The 19,163-nt window shown below is 38.3% G+C and overlaps 1 protein-coding gene across 1 annotated transcript in view; it reads right to left on the bottom strand.

Annotated features, from left to right (window-relative positions):
* NEK5 (NIMA related kinase 5) overlaps positions 1-19,163 on the bottom strand; it is a 256,530-nt gene that overhangs the window by 217,182 nt on the left and 20,185 nt on the right. The window contains 5 exon segments of the mRNA XM_077158150.1: positions 2,258-2,387; positions 4,507-4,592; positions 4,671-4,871; positions 9,754-9,808; positions 12,405-12,491. Coding sequence (XP_077014265.1) covers positions 2,258-2,387; positions 4,507-4,592; positions 4,671-4,871; positions 9,754-9,808; positions 12,405-12,491 — 559 coding nt within the window.

Raw genomic sequence — 19,163 nt, forward strand, 5'->3', positions numbered from 1 at the left:
AACACATTAAAATATCAAAAATATCCAGGTTTCACACAAAAGATCACAAAACAGAAAAAACAGGAAGTGACCCAGGCAAAAGAGAAAACTGAAGTACGAGAAGCCATCAATGGGGAAGACCAGACCTGGGGCACATCAGACAAAGACTTTATAAAAAATGCTCCTAAATATGGTCAAAGAGCTGAACAAAAACACAGACGAAAAAAATAAAACTAAAGGAAATCAAGAAAACAACAAATGGACACAAAGAGATGGATGGAAATTATAAAAAGGAATGAAGTAGAGCTGAAAACCACAGTAAGAGTAATAAAAAATTCACTACAGGGATTCAACGGCAGATTGGAGCATGTAAAAGAAACAATCAGTGAGCCTGAAGATAAGACAGTTGGATTAATCATCTGAGAAGCAGAAGGAAGAATGAAGAAAAGTGAACAGAGTCTGGGGGACATGCGGGACACCATCAAGCATATGAGTACATACATTGTAAGAGTCCCAGAAGGAGAAGAAAGAAAAAGGCAGAGAAGATTAAAAGAAATAAGGCTGAAAGCTTTATTTAATTTGTTTCAGTAAACAAATCTAATAAAAGACATGAATATACACATCCAAGGTGCTCTATGAATTCCAAACAGGATAAACCCAAACAGATCCACCCCACAATGTATTATAATTGAACTGGTGAGTGCCAAAGATCAGGAGACAATCCTGAAAGCCATAAGAGAGGAGCAACATGTCACAAGTAAGGAGCCTAAATAAGATTAAGTTCCAATTTCTCATCAGAAACCAGGGACACAAGTAGGCAGTGAGATGACATATTTAAAGGGCTGAAAGCAAAAAACTGCCAACCAAGAATTCTATATACAGCAAAACCGTCTTTCCAAAATGAGGGAGAGATGAAGACATTTCCGGATTTCAAAAAAAAAAAAGCTAAAGGAGTTCATCACCACTAGACTGGAACTTCAAGAGATGCTAGAGAGAGTTCTGCACGTTGAAAGGAAAGGACGATGGACAATAGATCAAAGCCACATGAAGAAATGCGGATCTCCTAAAAGGGTAACAACATGGGCAAATATACATGCCAGCCCCATTATATTTTTGGCTTGTAACTCCACCTTTTGCTTCCTACAGGATCTAAAAGGCAAATGCATAAAATGTAATAAGAAATTGGTGGTTTGGAACTCATTATGTAGAAACACGTAATTTGTGACAAAAACTACATAAAGGTGGAAGACAGAAGCGTATAGGAGCTAGTTGTATATACTTTTGAAGTTAAGTTGGTATCTAAGCAAACAAAATTGTGATAGATTTAAGTTGCAAAATGTAAGCCCCATGACAACTATGAGAAAATATTGGAGAATATGTAAGGTCACTGAGACAGAAATCAGACACAGGCCATGAGGGTAGGGGCAAAGGGAATGGGGAGTTAATGAAACTCTAGATTTAGAGACTCTAGAAGAATTTCTGTTTATACAAAGAAAATTAAAATAAATGTATAGAACACTTTTAAGGAAATTCAGAGTTGTTTTTCAAACTATAATAACTAGAAGTTGCCCAATAAACACTTTAATGCTCTGTATAGAATGATTTTATTCCAAAGGCAAAACCACTGGACTCCACATTAATGAGCTTGTAAGTCATGAGCACGTGCCAATAAGTTTGCAACAATATCCCATCTGCTAAAGAACCAGGGCAGGGTATAGTATGACCTATAGAGGCAGGGTATAGTATGACCTACAGAGGCAGGGTATAGTATGACTTACAGAGGCAGGGTATAGTATGACTTACAGAGGCAGGGTATAGTATGACTTACAGAGGCAGGGTATAGTATGACCTATAGAGGCAGGGTATAGTATGACTTACAGAGGCAGGGTATAGTATGACCTACAGAGGCAGGGTATAGTATGACCTATAGAGGCAGGGTATAGTATGACCTACAGAGGCAGGGTATAGTATGACTTACAGAGGCAGGGTATAGTATGACCTATAGAGGCAGGGTATAGTATGACCTATAGAGGCAGGGTATAGTATGACCTACAGAGGCAGGGTATAGTATGACTTAAAGAGGCAGGGTATAGTATGACTTACAGAGGCAGGGTATAGTATGACCTATAGAGGCAGGGTATAGTATGACCTATAGAGGCAGGGTATAGTATGACTTACAGAGGCAGGGTATAGTATGACCTATAGAGGCAGGGTATAGTATGACCTACAGAGGCAGGGTATAGTATGACTTACAGAGGCAGGGTATAGTATGACCTACAGAGGCAGGATTCTGGTCTGCAGCTGGTGGTCTCCTTTCATTTCTGTGTAATACATCCTTCCTTTTAATTGGCACTGATAACCTTGACCTTGGCGCACACTTCCCTGGGAATCTCGCTTTCTGTAATTTAGGATCTTATTTAACAAAAATTAAACAACGTCAATTTTTTTAAATGTCCACACCTTTATAGTGGTGAAAGAAAATACTAGTTTAGGTTGATGTTGGGGATTGTTATTTTGGAATTGTTTATTTTTGCCACGTCTCTATATTTATTTCTGTAGCTATATCCACAGCCACAACAGAAATAATGATCTTGCGTTTACACAAGAATAATGTTTACAATGATTCTTGTTATTCAGGTCAACAGCAGCATAAGAAACATGGTATACGAAATTGAGTCATTCAACTCATTAGAACAAGCTTGAGAGAATCTGAATATAAATCTTTTGTATTAGAATTATTTCTTTAAATAGTAATTACATTTCAATTACTGTGCAGATAGGAAATAAACTTTCCTTTAATTATAGTCTACTTAGCTTCCTCTAAGACATCTCCCCTCCTCTATAAAATTACAAAGTGTAGTTAAGAAATTCACACCAGTTTTTGAATCTCTGGAGTATTACTCAGGTATGAAATAATGAATTAAAAACTGAACGGAAGAAAGGACGAATAATAAATTATTGGGAAAATTTTTTTTAAAACTTGACTCTGGTATTTTTATTTATCCTTAACAAACGCGAATTCAATCTCACCAGACTATTTGAAATGAACACATTTAGAAAAGGAGGCAGACAATTCTTGAGATTTAATTAGACTTGGTGAAAGATTTTTGCGTGTAAATAGAAGGTAATTGATTTGGCATTGGGGGAGCTGAATAAAAGGAAATAAGTCTCTATTCAAAATGGATTTTTAAAAATAAAATAAGCACCGCTAAAAAAAAATGTCCACACCTTTAATAATATGGGTTGTAAGAGTGAAAACATAAGCTACATTACACAGCTTAGTAAACCTACTTTAGCCCAAGACATTTATACTCAAGCACAGAAATGCTGATAAGAAATTACAATGCATGTTTTTCAAATGGAGAAAAACCCTTTTTCCAGGGTTCATTTAAATATTTCTAGTAATACACATGCTACCTTTTCCCAAAAAATCTTAGAAATTAATCTTAACATTTACAGAAAGGGTTTTCAGAGAATAATGAATGGCACAAGTAATTAAATGCAGGCATTAAAGCATGGGTTCACAGGTTACACCATTTACACTGTTGTTTTTTAATAAATTGGTCTCATAATGTTTGTCTCTATCAAAATTTTCTTGTTTTCCTATCTTTCCTATATTAGAAAGGTGGAAATGCACTTTCTCCCATACTCTCTACCCCTTTGTAAAGATTCTCAATCTTTAGAATTTGATATATAACAGCGCCAAATCAAATTAAGCATGGCAAAGAGATTCATTCATTTTCCCTCTATAACTCTCCTCAATTTTAGTTTCTCTATTATAATGCATAATACTTCCTTATTATTTTTTTTGGTAAAGAATTTCTATTCCTCATGATCCTCTAAGTCTAGACATTTGGTTACTGCTCAGTCTACTGAATTATTGTATTTCTCTTCCTTCCAATAGCTATCTTAATCATTTATTACCTGACCTAGGAAAAATTTCTTCTTACACTTCTCTCCTGCCCCTACCCCAGTTACAGAATTCATCAGCTGATTCTGGACATGACGATTAAAATTGTTTTCTCTATTTGTCATTATCTCAAAGCTATCACCTGCTTTCTTTGAGGGCTGCGTGATAACAGAGCTTTTACATTGTGACTGATCAGGTGTGACACCCTGTCCTCAGCTCCAAGGGGTTAACAAAATGCCTCTGCAAGAGATCTCTTAATCACGAGTCCATCCTCTATTTCACAACATAAGGTCCATCTCATCATCCCATGTCTACCGGTGAACTGTCTCCCACACTCCATCCCTTCCCTACATGAAACCCAATTTGTATTCTCCCTCTTCAAGCATCTCCTCATTCGTAAGTCCACTGCTTCATGCAATTTTCCTGACTGATGAGAAAAGAAGATACAAATCCGATACAAATCCTCCAGGCCACGCGTGAGCTGGAATCACAACTTCTCAGACTCACAATTTTCTCCTGCTTAGAATACACATGTTCAGTACAGTTGATAGAAGTTCCCCACCAATGCTGTCAGCCACGTGGTACATGCCGTGGGAAACGTGGTGTAAACGGGTTTACACCACCTTCTCTCCTTCCCTGCCGGCTGGGAAGCTGGAGGTCTTGCCCTCCGTGTGAGCACAGGACTGAACTCTGCCCGTAGGACCTGAAACCAAACTCACCATCAAGGACGTGTTGACCAAAATCTCTGCCAAAATCTAAAGACAGTCACCTCAAAACTCACCTCCGGAGTCAGGTATTTGGCAATAAGAGTCTCTAAAAAGGGTCTTTTCAAAACGGAATTAACGGACGGTCGATCTCGAGGAGATACTTGAAAGAGTTGAGATATCAAGGACTGTAGGTCACAGGAAAGCCTTGGAGAAATTGGGGCAAAATGTGCTTGACACATCTTTAGAACCAGCTAAAGTAAGTTGTTTCCCTCAAGCTGAAATGATAAGGAGTATAATTACCCTAAATCATTTTCATCAACCTATATTTCATGTGTAGATATTACAGGCAGTTACTCAATGAGATGCTCTGTTATTTAAAACTAGTTTTTCTTTTTTTACTTTTACCTTTTCTTCTCAAACTAATATTTACTCATTATTTAAATGCTGGAAGGTATAGAAAGTTAAAAATTGCAGGTATGTTTCCTTTCAGTCTTTGTAAAAATAATTTTATTTCACTGAATTAGGTCATAACGTATATGAAGCTTTACATCTCATTTTTTCATTAACATAAGCATTTCCTCATGTTCTCAAAAACTCTTCATAAATCAGATACTCTTCCATCGTATGAAATCCTCAGTTATTTATATATATTAATGTGTGATGGTAAAAGTACAGTCTTGGGCAAACAATAGTAGTGTGGTTTTTGCCAACAATTATAATAATAATAACATTGATAATGGATGGTGATGTGATAGCTGTGCAGAAAAAGTTAACACAGCAGGACTAAGACTGCTTTCTTACAAAGGCCTGCTTGCAAAGTTGGTCCGTGGCTGGAACCTGGGAACTCAGGTTTCAGAGGGTTTGCATCATTCTCATCATTAAATGGCAAGAGTGTCTCACTTTACCTAAACTATCTGTGCAAGCAGTATGATTTATACTGAACACCTCCCTTCCTTCTGTAGGGCTGGAATTCTAGTACATGCTAGACAGAGTATGAGTATATGACCAGCACCCAATAAAATCCCTGGGCACCGAGTCTCTAATAAGCTTCCCTGTAGACAAAATTTCACACGTGTTGTCACAGCTTGTTGCTGGAGGAGTGTGTGTCCCATGTGACATCGCTGGGAGAAGACTTGTGGAAGCTTGCACCTGGTTTTCTATGGACGTCAGCCCAGGAACCATTTCCCCTTTGCTGATTTAGCTTGTAACCATTTGCTGTAAATCATAAATAAATTTATGTAATAAATTTACATATTTACCTAAATAAATTTATGTAAATTATAAATAAATCATAGCCCTGAATATGACTATATGTTGAATCCTGAGGGTCCTCCTGGCAGGTCATCAAACCTGGGTGCGGCTTTGGGTATCCCTGACAAAAGAGATAACTATTGCAATGTAATTATTGAGTGCTTATTGTATGCCAGATTCTACACTAAAGATGTGCCTTATTTCATTTAATTCACCAACAATCTGTAAGATAGAAACTGTTATTATCTCCATTTTTATACATGGGAAAAATTAAGACATGGAGAGAACAAATAACTTGTCCAATGTCACACAGCTCGTAAATGGTACCCAAATTTGAAGCTGGGTGATAAAGTCCCAGGGTCTGTGTTCTAGAGCAGTTTGCTGTACTCGACTTGAGCCAAGGGTAATTACTACACAAAATACTCAACAACTAGTAGAATATGGGCACTGATCAGTTAGAGTGGAAGTTGGAAGTTACCATGTGACCTAGAGATTCCATTCCTAGGTATAGACACAAGAGAACTGAAAACATACATTGGCACAAAACTTTGTAACAAATGTTTATAACAGCATAATTCTTAGCCCATCATATGTATCTACCACAGCATGCTAAAACATGCTATTGATGGATGGTTATACTGTTTCAGTTCTTCTGATTATATTTCTGTGAATATCTTTGTGCACTCACCTTTTCCAACCATCTTCTTAGGGTAAATTTACAGATTTGGAATGGATAGGTCAAAGGGAATAGTAATGGTTATATGGTGGATGATCCAAAACAATAGATAATTCAAGAATATTGTAAATTTTTTCATCTTATTAAGAACTATTTCTGTTAAATGTCCATTAGAAGAGGTGCCCTGCCCTACTATGTAGTTTTGTTGTGATGGTTAGAAATACTGTATGTCTCCACTATATGTATATTCCTGAGACTCCAGAAGGCCACATGCATGTGCAGGCCTGAGTGCATGCTCAGAAAAACATAAAAGAACTTTAGGCTTTCACCTCCGGATGATCTTGAAGCTCTATGCAAGCAAGAAATGAAGGCTAAAGTGGAGTTGTAAACTGCCTGCCTGAGTGTGGAAAGTGTTCCCCAACATATAGAGATTCTGAACAAAGGCTGAGAGATTTTTTGGTTCTAGTCATTTAAGAAAATCTCTCACTAATCATTAGCTGACCTCTAAAGTGACCAAGAACAGATTTTCTGGCCACACAAGAAAGAATATGGACTTTCACACTTAGTTCAGGAAAGTCATGAAATAGGAAAATAGCAACAACAATAGCAACAACCAGAAATCTTGGGGTGGGTAGGGATCTGATTTCCAGAGTTGCCACATTATATTATTTTAAAGGTTCAGTCTTTGAGAAAAAACTGTTAGACATACAAAGTAACAAGAAAATATGGCCTATACATAGGGAAAAAGACACTATATTAATTGAATAAAGGACAAAAACTATATGATCATCTCAATTGATACAGAAAGAGAATTTGACAAAAATCCACACCTTTTCATGATAAAAACACTCAGCAAACTAGGAAAAGAAGGGAACTTCCTCCACTTGATAAAGTGCATCTATGAAACACCCACAGACAACATAATACTTAAGGATAGGAGACTGAAAGCTTATTTCTATGTCTATTCATCATTTAAGTAGAGGTTCCAGCCAGGGCAATTAGACAAGAAAAAAAAACAAAAGACATCCAAATTGGAAAGAAAGAAGTAAAACTATCTCTACTCACAGATGACATGATCTTGTATATCAAAAAATCCTAAAGAATCCACAAACAACTATTAGAGTTAATAAACAAGTGTTTATTACTTTCAGGATGTAAGATCAATAGTCAAAAATCAATTGTATTTCTGAATACTTACAATGAAAAATTTGTACTGAAATCAGATATAATTCCATTTACCATAGCATTAAAGAATAAAATACATGAGTAAATTTTAAAAGAGTAACGCAAGGTTTGTACACTGAAAACTACAAAATATTATGGAAAGAAAGAAAGGACATAAATAAATGGAATGAAATCCCATGTTGAGGGATTGGAAAATCCAATATTAAGTTAGAAATACTCCACAATTGATCAATAGATTCAATGCCATCCCTTTCAAAATACCAGCTGCCATTTTTTCAGAAATTAACAACATGATCCTAAGATTAATATGGAAATGCTAGGGACCCAAAATAGCCAAAACAATCTTGAAGAACAACAACGAAATTTGAGGACTCACATTTCCTGATTTAAAAATTTACTACAAAGCTACATAATAAAAACTGTACGCTACTAGCAGAAGAAGAGACATGTGGCTTAATAGAATAGAATTTAGAATATAAATAAATTCTAGAAATAAACCCTTATCTTACTGGTCAGTTGATTTTTTTGACAAGGGTGCCAAGACAATTCAATGGGGAAAGAATAGTCTTTTCAACAAATGGTATCAGCAGAATGGATGCCTGCATGCAAAAGAATAAAATTGGGTCCCTACCTGACACCACTCAAAAAAAAAAAAACCTCAAAATGAACCACCGACATAAATGTAAGAGCTAAAAGTATAAAACTCATAGAAAACTCATGATCTTGAACTGAGTAATGTTTTTTTAGATATGACACCAAAAGCACAAGCAACAAGAAGAAAAATAGGTAAGTTGGACTAAATCAAATTCAAAACCCTTTTACTTCAAAGGACACTTACCAAGAAGGTGAAAAGACACTGGGAGGAATGAGAGAATTATTTGGAAGTCATATATTTGACAACTGACTTGTAGGAAGAAATATAAAGAATTCTTACAACTCAACAGTAAAAAGACATATACCCCAATTTAAAAAATGGATGAAGGATATCAGTAGATATTTCTCCAAAGATATACAAATGTTCAATAAGCACATGAAAAGATGACCAATATCACTAGTCAATAGGGAAATGCAAACCAAAACCACATATATCACTTCACAACCACTAGGATGGTATAATAAAAAGGACAATGCTAGCGAGGATTTGAGAAATTGTAACCCTCACACATTGTGGATGGAACTGCAAAATGGTGTAGCTGTTTGAAAAATAGTTTGAAAGTTCATCGAAAGTGAAACATAGAGTTACCATGTGACCTAGAGATTCCATTCCTAGGTATAGACCCAAGAGAACTGAAAACATACATTGGCATAAAACTTTGTAACAAATGTTTATAACAGCATTATTCTTAATTTTTTAAAAAAGAAAAGAACCCAATCGTCCATCCACAGATAATTAACTTCTCAGTGCCTCAGTTCCTCCATAGGGTTATTGAAAGTATTTATGAGCTAATGCTCATAAAGTACATAGCATGTGTTGTATCGTACATATTCACTGTTTGCGTCCTATTTTTGTTCATGTTGCTCAACTTTGTTCTTATACTTCTAAACCATGCACATTCTAACACATTTTATTACATTAAAATGCACACATATAAAAGTATTCAAACCTTATTTCATATAAAGCAATATCCTTTTTTTAAAGTCCAATATTACAAAAGAATACAAAGTAAAGTGTATGTCCCTCTCCTGTTTCCACAGGACTCTAATGTCTAGAGGTAAAAGCACTGGTTATATTTCCTGGTTATCTTCAACACCGAACACACATATACACACACACACACTGCATGTGCATGTGTGTGTGTGTATATGGATTATGTGTGTATTTATATACTCACATGCACTTTATTTTTAATAGAAATATTAATGGAATTTAATGGAATCTATTCACCTTGGATTCATTTGCTTTATAAGATCTTCATTCTTTTTAATAGCTTGTCCATACAGTTCTTAATAATCTCATCAAACTAACCTAATCCTTTTCTCACAGAAGGTAATTTCACTGATATGGTTCCAGTAATTCAAGAATAACCGATAATCAATACACTTACAGGAGGCTTGAGTGTACAAAGCTCATATAAGACACAGCCAAGAGACCAAATATCCCTGGGGAAGAGAAGAGTTTAAATGCCAAGAAAATATCCATGATTCTCAATAAAAATTTTTATCCACACAGAGTAGTTTTATGATTTTATTTAGGTTGATCAGGTTTTACAAATGCTTTTAGATATACTGTCAATGTTTGCTCTTACCCAGATAAAAGGTAAAATTAAAACTCTTTGTAGTTTGCCAGAATCCTAGCAGAGAAAAGGCATACAAACTTTGCTATAATCTGATGGTTCAATATTTACTTCAACTTAATGTGCTCACAGATGTGTGTATAGGTGGAATTCTCAGCAATTTGGAGGGAGGCAGGACTCAAACTTGGATTTGTTTGGATTGAAAATGTAAAATTTGGTTGATCTAGAAAGGTATATGTTACCCATGGCTCTTGGCAGAAACAAAGTAAAACTAAGTGAAGAATGTGGTGTTTGGTACATTAGAAAAGTGTACTTACAATATATGACTCAAGCCTTGCTCTTTACGGACTTAGTTTTTAGGAAATATTTATATTCACTTAGTTTAATAAGGAGTTATTTTATAGAACAAAAAAGCGTAATTAAATCTGAGACACCAAAGAAAATATTACGAGAAGCCAAAGAGCCAAAGTATGCACTCAGCTAAGTGAGGTAGGAGGCTCCACTGGTTATCAATACTTCTCAAGGAGGGAGAGAGAGAAAGGCAAGGGCAAGACGGCGGGGCGGGGGTGTGTGTGTGTGACCGGGGAGGGACTGACATGCCAAAGGTTGGGGGACAACGGAGGGGGATTACAGAACAAGTAGGAAAAAACTTCCATTTGAATATCACACATCCTAGTTGCTGGAAATTCACTGACCGTTTCCCACCAAGTGGAATTTCTCCCTGGGCCCCACAGTCCTCCTCGGTTCCTAGAACCCACTCTTTACCAGGGTGGCGAATCCACTGCCTACAGGGGTCAGGCCAGTGGTGGCTGCTGCCTGGGCTGGGTCCACACCTCTGGTTACCTTATACCTCCCCATGAGTAATGAGCCCTGTGATGAACCAAACACGGCCTCCTGGACTAACCAGGATGGAGGGCACCCAGCTGGGTGCCAAGGTCTTCCCATTCTCAGAAGCACCACATCTGTAGGTTCTTAAAATCTTCCCATATTTAAATACTGTTGTGATGGGTAGGTTCTGATGTCAACTTGGCCAAGTGATGAAGCCCAGTTGTCTGGTCAAGCAAGCACTGGCCTGACCATGGCTGCAGGGATATTTCATGGCTGGTTGATAAACTGGAAGGCTGGTGTATTAAATCATCAGTCAGTTCATTGCATCTGTGGCTGATTACATCCGTGATCAACTAAAGCATGACTCCCACCAATGGGATAACCCAATCAGTTGAAGGCGTTTAAGGAAGAAGAGAGACTCTTTCACTGCTTCTTCAGCAAACAAGCCTTTCCTGTGAAGTTTGTCCAGACCCTTCATCAGAGCTGCCAGCTTCACAGACTGCTCTACAGACTTTGGACTCTTGCACTCCCATGGTTGCGTGGAGCACCATTATAAATCTCGTATTTATAGATATCTCCTGTTAGTTCTGTTTCTCTAGAGAACTATGGCTGATATTATTGTCATGACTCAAATCCTTAAAAAGCAGTGCCAGGAAACCAAGCCATGCTGCTGGCCTGGAACCCTCAGCCCCAGGGTAGGAGTTGGGCTCTGCATCCCCTGCCCTTCCTGCCCGCACCTCCCACCTGCATTACTGCATAGATGGACTCCAGACCGTTTATGGGTGCAAGGGGATGTCTCCAAAACACATGCCTACCCTTTTATTATGTGAGAAAGTTTTATTCTTCTTTTTGTACACCTCAACCACCTGGGTTTTGTCTTCCATTTATTTCTTTCAAAGCCAAACCAGTGAAAGATCCCTTGGCTGTTGTCCTAAACAAATGGACAGCTGACTGCAAAGGAACCATGAGTTCTCCTAGGCTGGCTGGTTCAACTGGCATCTGGCTTCGTAAAACAAATACTTCTCCTTCCCCTCACATGGAAGTAAAACTACCTCATCTTCATCTTTATGCCCTGTGTATGTTACTATTACCTCTGAGAACTATACTCCAATATCACACACATTAAAAATATATATATTAGTTGGAAGGCACCTTAAAGACTGCCAAGGTCAACACTCTCATTTCAAGTGAGGAAACTGAGGCCCTCAGAGGTGGAATGACTTGGTAAGTTACTTACAGAACCAAAACTAGTTAGGAGAATTCCTAACTCCTAACCGGTACTCAGGTCATGCTACCGACCCCCTAACCAGGTACGACATTTTCTTGCAATAGTCTGAACGGTGCTGAAGGGATATAAAAATGAAATACAGAGATGTGTATTATAAGGACACAACCGTCAACACTATCCTTATTTATATTACCTGTGTGTTTAAATGAAGAGAAATGGTTTTCCTCTAAATAAGTTTAAAATGGAATGGGAATGATGAAGTTCTCAAAGAATCAAAGTCACAGTAAGTGAAACCAAAAAGTACTATGAGAAAGAGAACAGGGATTAGAACTTCAGTTTTTGGAACCTTAATTCAGAATCATCCACCAGATTTTCCCAAGTTTCAACCCAATCGTCAGCAACTCACATTTTATTATTATAGTGTTTATTCTGACAGATCTCTGGGGACAGATAGTAAGGCGTTCCAATACGAGTTCGAGCAAGTTCCACGGAACTAGTAAAATGTATTAAATAATAAAATAGCACCTTTCATTACTGGAGTAAGAAAAGGCTTAAAATATGACAATGTAACACATGAAAATTGATAATGCAAAATTTGATACACACAGATGAAAATAAAAGCAAAAACGTGGTACATTGATAATAGAGTAATACAATTTGTTGATTTTTAAGCTTATAATCCACCTCTCAAAAATAAACATATTAAAATATATATTTTTAAAGCTTAACGGCTTCCCATAGGTACAGCTGCTGTGCTACAAAAAGCACTTAGAGGGGATCCAAGATGGCGGCTTAGTAAGGTACATGCGTCTTAGTTCCTCCGACTCCAAATCAACTAATAGGTGAACAGAAACAGTACAGAACAGCTCCCGGGGCTACAGCAGGAAATGGACATACAGCGTAACCCAATCTGGACTGGCTAGTCTGACTGCGAAACTCGGCTGTGGTGAGATCCCCGAGCGGTGCGCGATTTCCTGAGCAGCCGCAGCTGCGGCAGTCCGAGCTAATCCCTCCCTCCTTCCCGGGCTGGCTGAGAGGCTCGGAGAGGCAAGCTTCCTAGCCAAGGCGGCCGGCACCACACTTTTGCGGGCGGCTTTGAGTCTCGGCCTTGAGTCCGCGGCTACGAATCTCGGATCAGAGGGCTATCCAAAGTCTGGGCTGGCTAGTCTGACTGCGAGACTCGGCTGCGGTGAGACCCCCGGCAGCGCGCGATTTCCCGAGCAGCCGCAGCTGCGGCGGTCCGAGCTACTCCCTCCCTCCTTCCCGGGCCGGCTGAGAGTATCGGAGAAGCAAGTTTCCCAAGCCGAGGCAGGCGGCGCCCCTCTTTTGTGGGTGGCTTCGAGTCTCGGCTTTGAGTCCGCGGCTACGAATCTCAGAACAGAGGGCTATCCAAAGTCTGGGCTGGCTAGTCTGACTGCGAGACTCGGCTGCGGTGAGACCCCCGGCGGCGCACGATTTCCCGATCAGCGGCAGCTGCGGCGGTCCGAGCTACTCCCTCCCTCCTTCCCGGGCCGGCTGAGAGTCTCGGAGAGGCAAGTTTCCCAAGCCGTGACGGCCGGCGCCCCTCTTTTGCGGGCGGCTTCGAGTCTCGGCTTCGAGTCCGCGGATACGAGTCTCAGATCGGAGGGCTATCCAAGCCGTGGTGGCCCCCCCCCACGCGGGAGGCTTCCTGGTCCGGTGGGGAATCCCCCAGGCCCGCTGCAGCCCGCGAACAGCCACAGGGTCCCCTCAAGCCACAGCAGCTGACGTCCCCACTACGCGCCGCCCCTGAACCAACAGAGAGAATTGGATCCGAAATCCCCAGGCCGCGGAGATTGGTGTCTGGGGGAGACCCATTCCAAATACTTGAGACAAACGTGCGCCACGTGCGCCACCTACTGGGCAAGATAAGAAAAACAGATCCCAGAGCTTTCACAGAAAAATCTTACAACCTTGCTGGGTCCGACACCCAGAGAAAGCTGAATAAATGCCCAGACGCCAGCAGCAGAAGATAACTGTCCACGCTCAAAAGATTGAGAATATGGCCCAGTCAAAGGAACAAACCAATAGCTCAAATGAGATACAAGAGCTGAGACAACTAATGCTGAATATACGAACAGAAATGGAAAAACTCTTCAAAAATGAAATCGATAAATTGAGGGAGGACATGAAGAGGACATGGGCTGAACATAAAGACAAAATAGAAAAACTGAAAAAACAAATCGCAGAACTTATGGAAGTGAAGGATAAAGTAGCAAACATAGAAAAAAATAATGGATACCTACAATGATAGATTTAAAGAGACAGAAGATAGAATTAGTGATTTGGAGGATGGAACATCTGAATTCCAAAAAGAAAAAGAAACTATCGGGAAAAGACTGGAAAAATTTGAACAGGGTATCAGGGAACTCAAGGACAATATGAACCGCACAAATATAGGTGTTGTGGGTGTCCCAGAAGGAGAAGAGAAGGGAAAAGGAGGAGAAAAACTAATGGAAGAAATTATCACTGAAAATTTCCCAACTCTTATGAAAGACCTAAAATTACAGATCCAAGAAGTGCAGCGCACCCCAAAGAGATTAGACCCAAATAGGCATTCTCCAAGACACTTACTAGTTAGAATGTCAGAGGTCAAAGAGAAAGAGAGGATCTTGAAAGCAGCAAGAGAAAAACAATCCATCACATACAAGGGAAACCCAATAAGACTATGTGTAGATTTCTCAGCAGAAACCATGGAAGCTAGAAGACAGTGGGATAATATATTTAAAATACTAAAAGAGAAAAACTGCCAAGACTCCTATATCCAGCAAAATTATCCTTCAAAAATGAGGGAGAAATTAAAACATTCTCAGACAAAAAGTCACTGAGAGAATTTGTGACCAAGTCCAGCTCTGCAAGAAATACTAAAGGGAGCACTAGTCAGATATGAAAAGACAGAAGAGAGAGGTATGGAGAGGAGTGTAGAAAGAAGGAAAATCAGATATGATATATATGATACAAAAGGCAAAATGTTAGAGGAAAATATTATCCAAACAGTAATAACACTAAATGTTGATGGACTGAATTCCCCAATCAAAAGACATAGATTGGCAGAATGGATTAAAAAACAGGATCCTTCCATATGCTGTCTACAGGAAACACATCTTAGACCCAAAGATAAACATAGGTTGAAAGTGAAAGGTTGGGAAAAGATATTTCATGCAAATAACAACCAGAAAAGAGCAGGAGTGGCTATACTAATATCCAACAAATTAGACTTCAAATGTAAAACAGTTAAAAGAGACAAAGAAGGACACAATATACTAATAAAAGGCACAATTAAACAAGAAGACATAACAATCATAAATATTTACGCACCGAACCAGAATGCCCCAAAATACGTGAGGAATACACTGCAAACACTTAATAGGGAAATAGACTCATATACCATAATAGTTGGAGACTTCAACTCACCACTCTCATCAATGGACAGAACATCTAGACAGAGGATCAACAAAGAAATAGAGAATCTGAATATTACTATAAATGAACTAGACTTAATAGACATTTATAGGACATCACATCCCACAACAGCAGGATACACCTTTTTCTCAAGTGCTCATGGATCATTCTCAAAGATAGACCATATGCTGGGTCACAAAGCAAGTCTTAACAAATTTAAAAAGATTGAAATCATACACAACACTTTCTCGGACCATAAAGGAATGATGTTGGAAATCAATAATAGGCAGAGTGCCAGAAAATTCACAAAGACGTGGAGGCTCAACAACACACTCCTAAACAACGAGTGGGTCAAAGAAGAAATTGCTAGAGAAATTAGCAAATACCTCGAGGCGAATGAAAATGAAAACACAACATATCAAAACTTATGGGATGCAGCAAAGGCAGTGCTAAGAGGGAAATTTATTGCTCTAAATGCCTATATCAGAAAAGAAGAAAAGGCAAAAATTGAGGAATTAACTATCCATTTGGAAGAACTGGAGAAAGAACAGCAAGCTAACCCCAAAGCAAGCAAAAGGAAAGAAATAACAAAGATTAGAGCACAAATAAATGAAATTGAAAACATGAAAACAATAGAGAAAATCAATAAGGCCAGAAGTTGGTTCTATGAGAAAATCAATAAGATTGATGGGCCCTTAGCAAGATTGACAAAAAGAAGAAGAGAGAGGATGCAAATAAATAAGATCAGAAATGGAAGAGGAGACATAACTACTGACCTCACAGAAATAAAGGAGGTAATAACAGGATACTATGAACAACTTTACGCTAATAAATACAACAATTTAGAGAAAATGGACGGGTTCCTGGAAAGACATGAACAACCAACTTTGACTCAAGAAGACATAGATGACCTCAACAAACCAATCACAAGTAAAGAAATTGAATCAGTCATTCAAAAGCTTCCTAAAAAGAAAAGTCCAGGACCAGACGGCTTCACATCTGAATTCTATCAAACATTCCAGAAAGAATTAGTACCAACTCTCCTCAAACTCTTAAAAAAAATCGAAGCGGAGGGAAAACTACCTAATTCATTCTATGAAGCCAACATTACCCTCATACCAAAACCAGGCAAAGATATTACAAGAAAAGAAAACTACAGGCCGATCTCTCTAATGAATACAGATGCAAAAATCCTCAATAAAATTCTAGCAAATCGTATCCAACAACACATTAAAAGAATTATTCATCATGACCAAGTAGGATTCATCCCAGGTATGCAAGGATGGTTCAACATAAGAAAATCAATTAATGTAATACACCATATCAACAAATCAAAGCAGAAAAATCACATGATCATCTCAATTGATGCAGAGAAGGCATCTGACAAGATTCAACATCCTTTCCTGTTGAAAACATTTCAAAGGATAGGAATACAAGGGAACTTCCTTAAAATGACAGAGGGAATATATGAAAAACCCACAGCTAATATCATCCTTAATGGGGAAAAATTGAAAACTTTCCCCCTAAGATCAGGAACAAGACAAGGATGTCCACTATCACCACTATTATTCAACATTGTGTTGGAGGTTCTAGCCAGAGCAATTAGACAAGAAAAAGAAATACAAGGCATCAAAATTGGAAAGGAAGAAGTAAAACTATCACTGTTTGCAGACGATATGATACTATACGTCGAAAACCCGGAAAAATCCACAACAAAACTACTAGAGCTAATAAATGAGCTAATAAATGAGTACAGCAAAGTAGCAGGTTACAAGATCAACATTCAAAAATCTGTAGCATTTCTATACACTAGCAATGAACAAGCGGAGGGGAAATCAAGAAACGAATCCCATTTACAATTGCAACTAAAAGAATAAAATACCTAGGAATAAATTTAACTAAAGAGACAAAAAACCTATATAAAGAAAACTACAAAAAACTGCTAAAAGAAATCACAGAAGACCTAAACAGATGGAAGGGCATACCGTGTTCATGGATTGGAAGACTAAATATAGTTAAGATGTCAATCCTACCTAAATTGATTTACAGATTCAATGCAATACCAATCAAAATCCCAACAACTTATTTTTCAGAAAGAGAAAAACCAATAAGCAAATTTATCTGGAAGGGCAGGATGCCCCGAATTGCTAAAAACATCTTGAGGAAAAAAAACGAAGCTGGAGGTCTTGCACTGCCTGACTTTAAGGCATATTATGAAGCCACAGTGGTCAAAACAGCATGGTATTGGCATAAAGATAGATATATCGACCAATGGAATCGAATAGAGTGCTCAGATATAGACCCTCTCATCTATGGACATTTGATCTTTGATAAGGCAGTCAAGCCAACTCACCTGGGACAGAACAGTCTCTTCAATAAATGGTGCCTAGAGAACTGGATATCCATATGCAAAAGAATGAAAGAAGACCCATATCTCACACCCTATACAAAAGCTAACTCAAAATGGATCAAAGATCTAAACATTAGGTCTAAGACCATAGAACAGTTAGAGGAAAATGTAGGGAGATATCTTATGAATCTTACAATTGGAGGCGGTTTTATGGACCTTACACCTAAAGCAAGAGCACTGAAGAAGGAAATAAATAAATGGAAACTCCTCAAAATTAAACACTTTTGTGCATCAAAGAACTTCATCAAGAAAGTAGAAAGACAGCCTACACAATGGGAATCAATATTTGGAAACGACATATCAGATAAAGGTCTAGTATCCAGAATTTATAATGAGATTGTTCAACTCAACAACAAAAAGATAGCCAACCCAATTACAAAATGGGAAAAAGAGTTGAATAGACACCTCTCAGAGGAGGAAATACAAATGGCCAAAAGGCACATGAAGAGATGCTCAATGTCCCTGGCCATTAGAGAAATGCAAATCAAAACCACAATGAGATATCATCTCACACCCACCAGAATGGCCATTATCAACAAAACAGAAAATGACAAGTGCTGGAGAGGATGCGGTGAAAGAGGCACACTTATCCTGTTGGTGGGAATGTCAAATGGTGCAACCACTGTGGAATGCAGTTTGGCGGTTCCTCAAAAAGCTGAATATAGAATTGCCATACGACCCAGCAATACCATTGCTGGGAATCTACTCAAAGGAATTAAGGGCAAAAACTCAAACAGACATTTGCACACCAATGTTTATAGCAGCGTTATTTACAATTGCAAAGAGATGGAAACAGCCAAAATGTCCATCAACAGACGAGTGGCTAAACAAACTGTGGTATATACATACGATGGAATATTATGCAGCTTTAAGGCAGGATAAACTTATGAAGCATGTAATAACATGGATGGACCTAGAGAACATTATGCTGAGTGAGTCTAGCCAAAAACTAAAAGACAAATACTGTATGGTCCCAATGATGTGAATCGACACTCGAGAATAAACTTGGAATATGTCATAGGTAACAGAGTTCGGCAGGAGTTAGAAACAGGGTAAGATAATGGGTAATTGGAGCTGATGGAATACAGACTGTGCAATAGGACTAGATACAAAAACTCAAAAATGGACAGCACAATAATACCTAATTGTAAAGTAATCATGTTAAAATACTGAATGAAGCTGCATCCGAGCTATAGGTTTTTGTTTTGTTTTGTTTTGTTTGTTTTGTTCTTATTATTATTACTTTCATTTTTTTTCTCTATATCAACATTCTATATATTTTTCGGTTATATTGCTAGTTCTTCTAAACCGATGCAAATGTACTAAGAAACGATG

Source organism: Tamandua tetradactyla, chromosome 4 (genome assembly GCF_023851605.1).
Source record: "Tamandua tetradactyla isolate mTamTet1 chromosome 4, mTamTet1.pri, whole genome shotgun sequence".
NCBI lineage: Eukaryota > Metazoa > Chordata > Mammalia > Pilosa > Myrmecophagidae > Tamandua > Tamandua tetradactyla.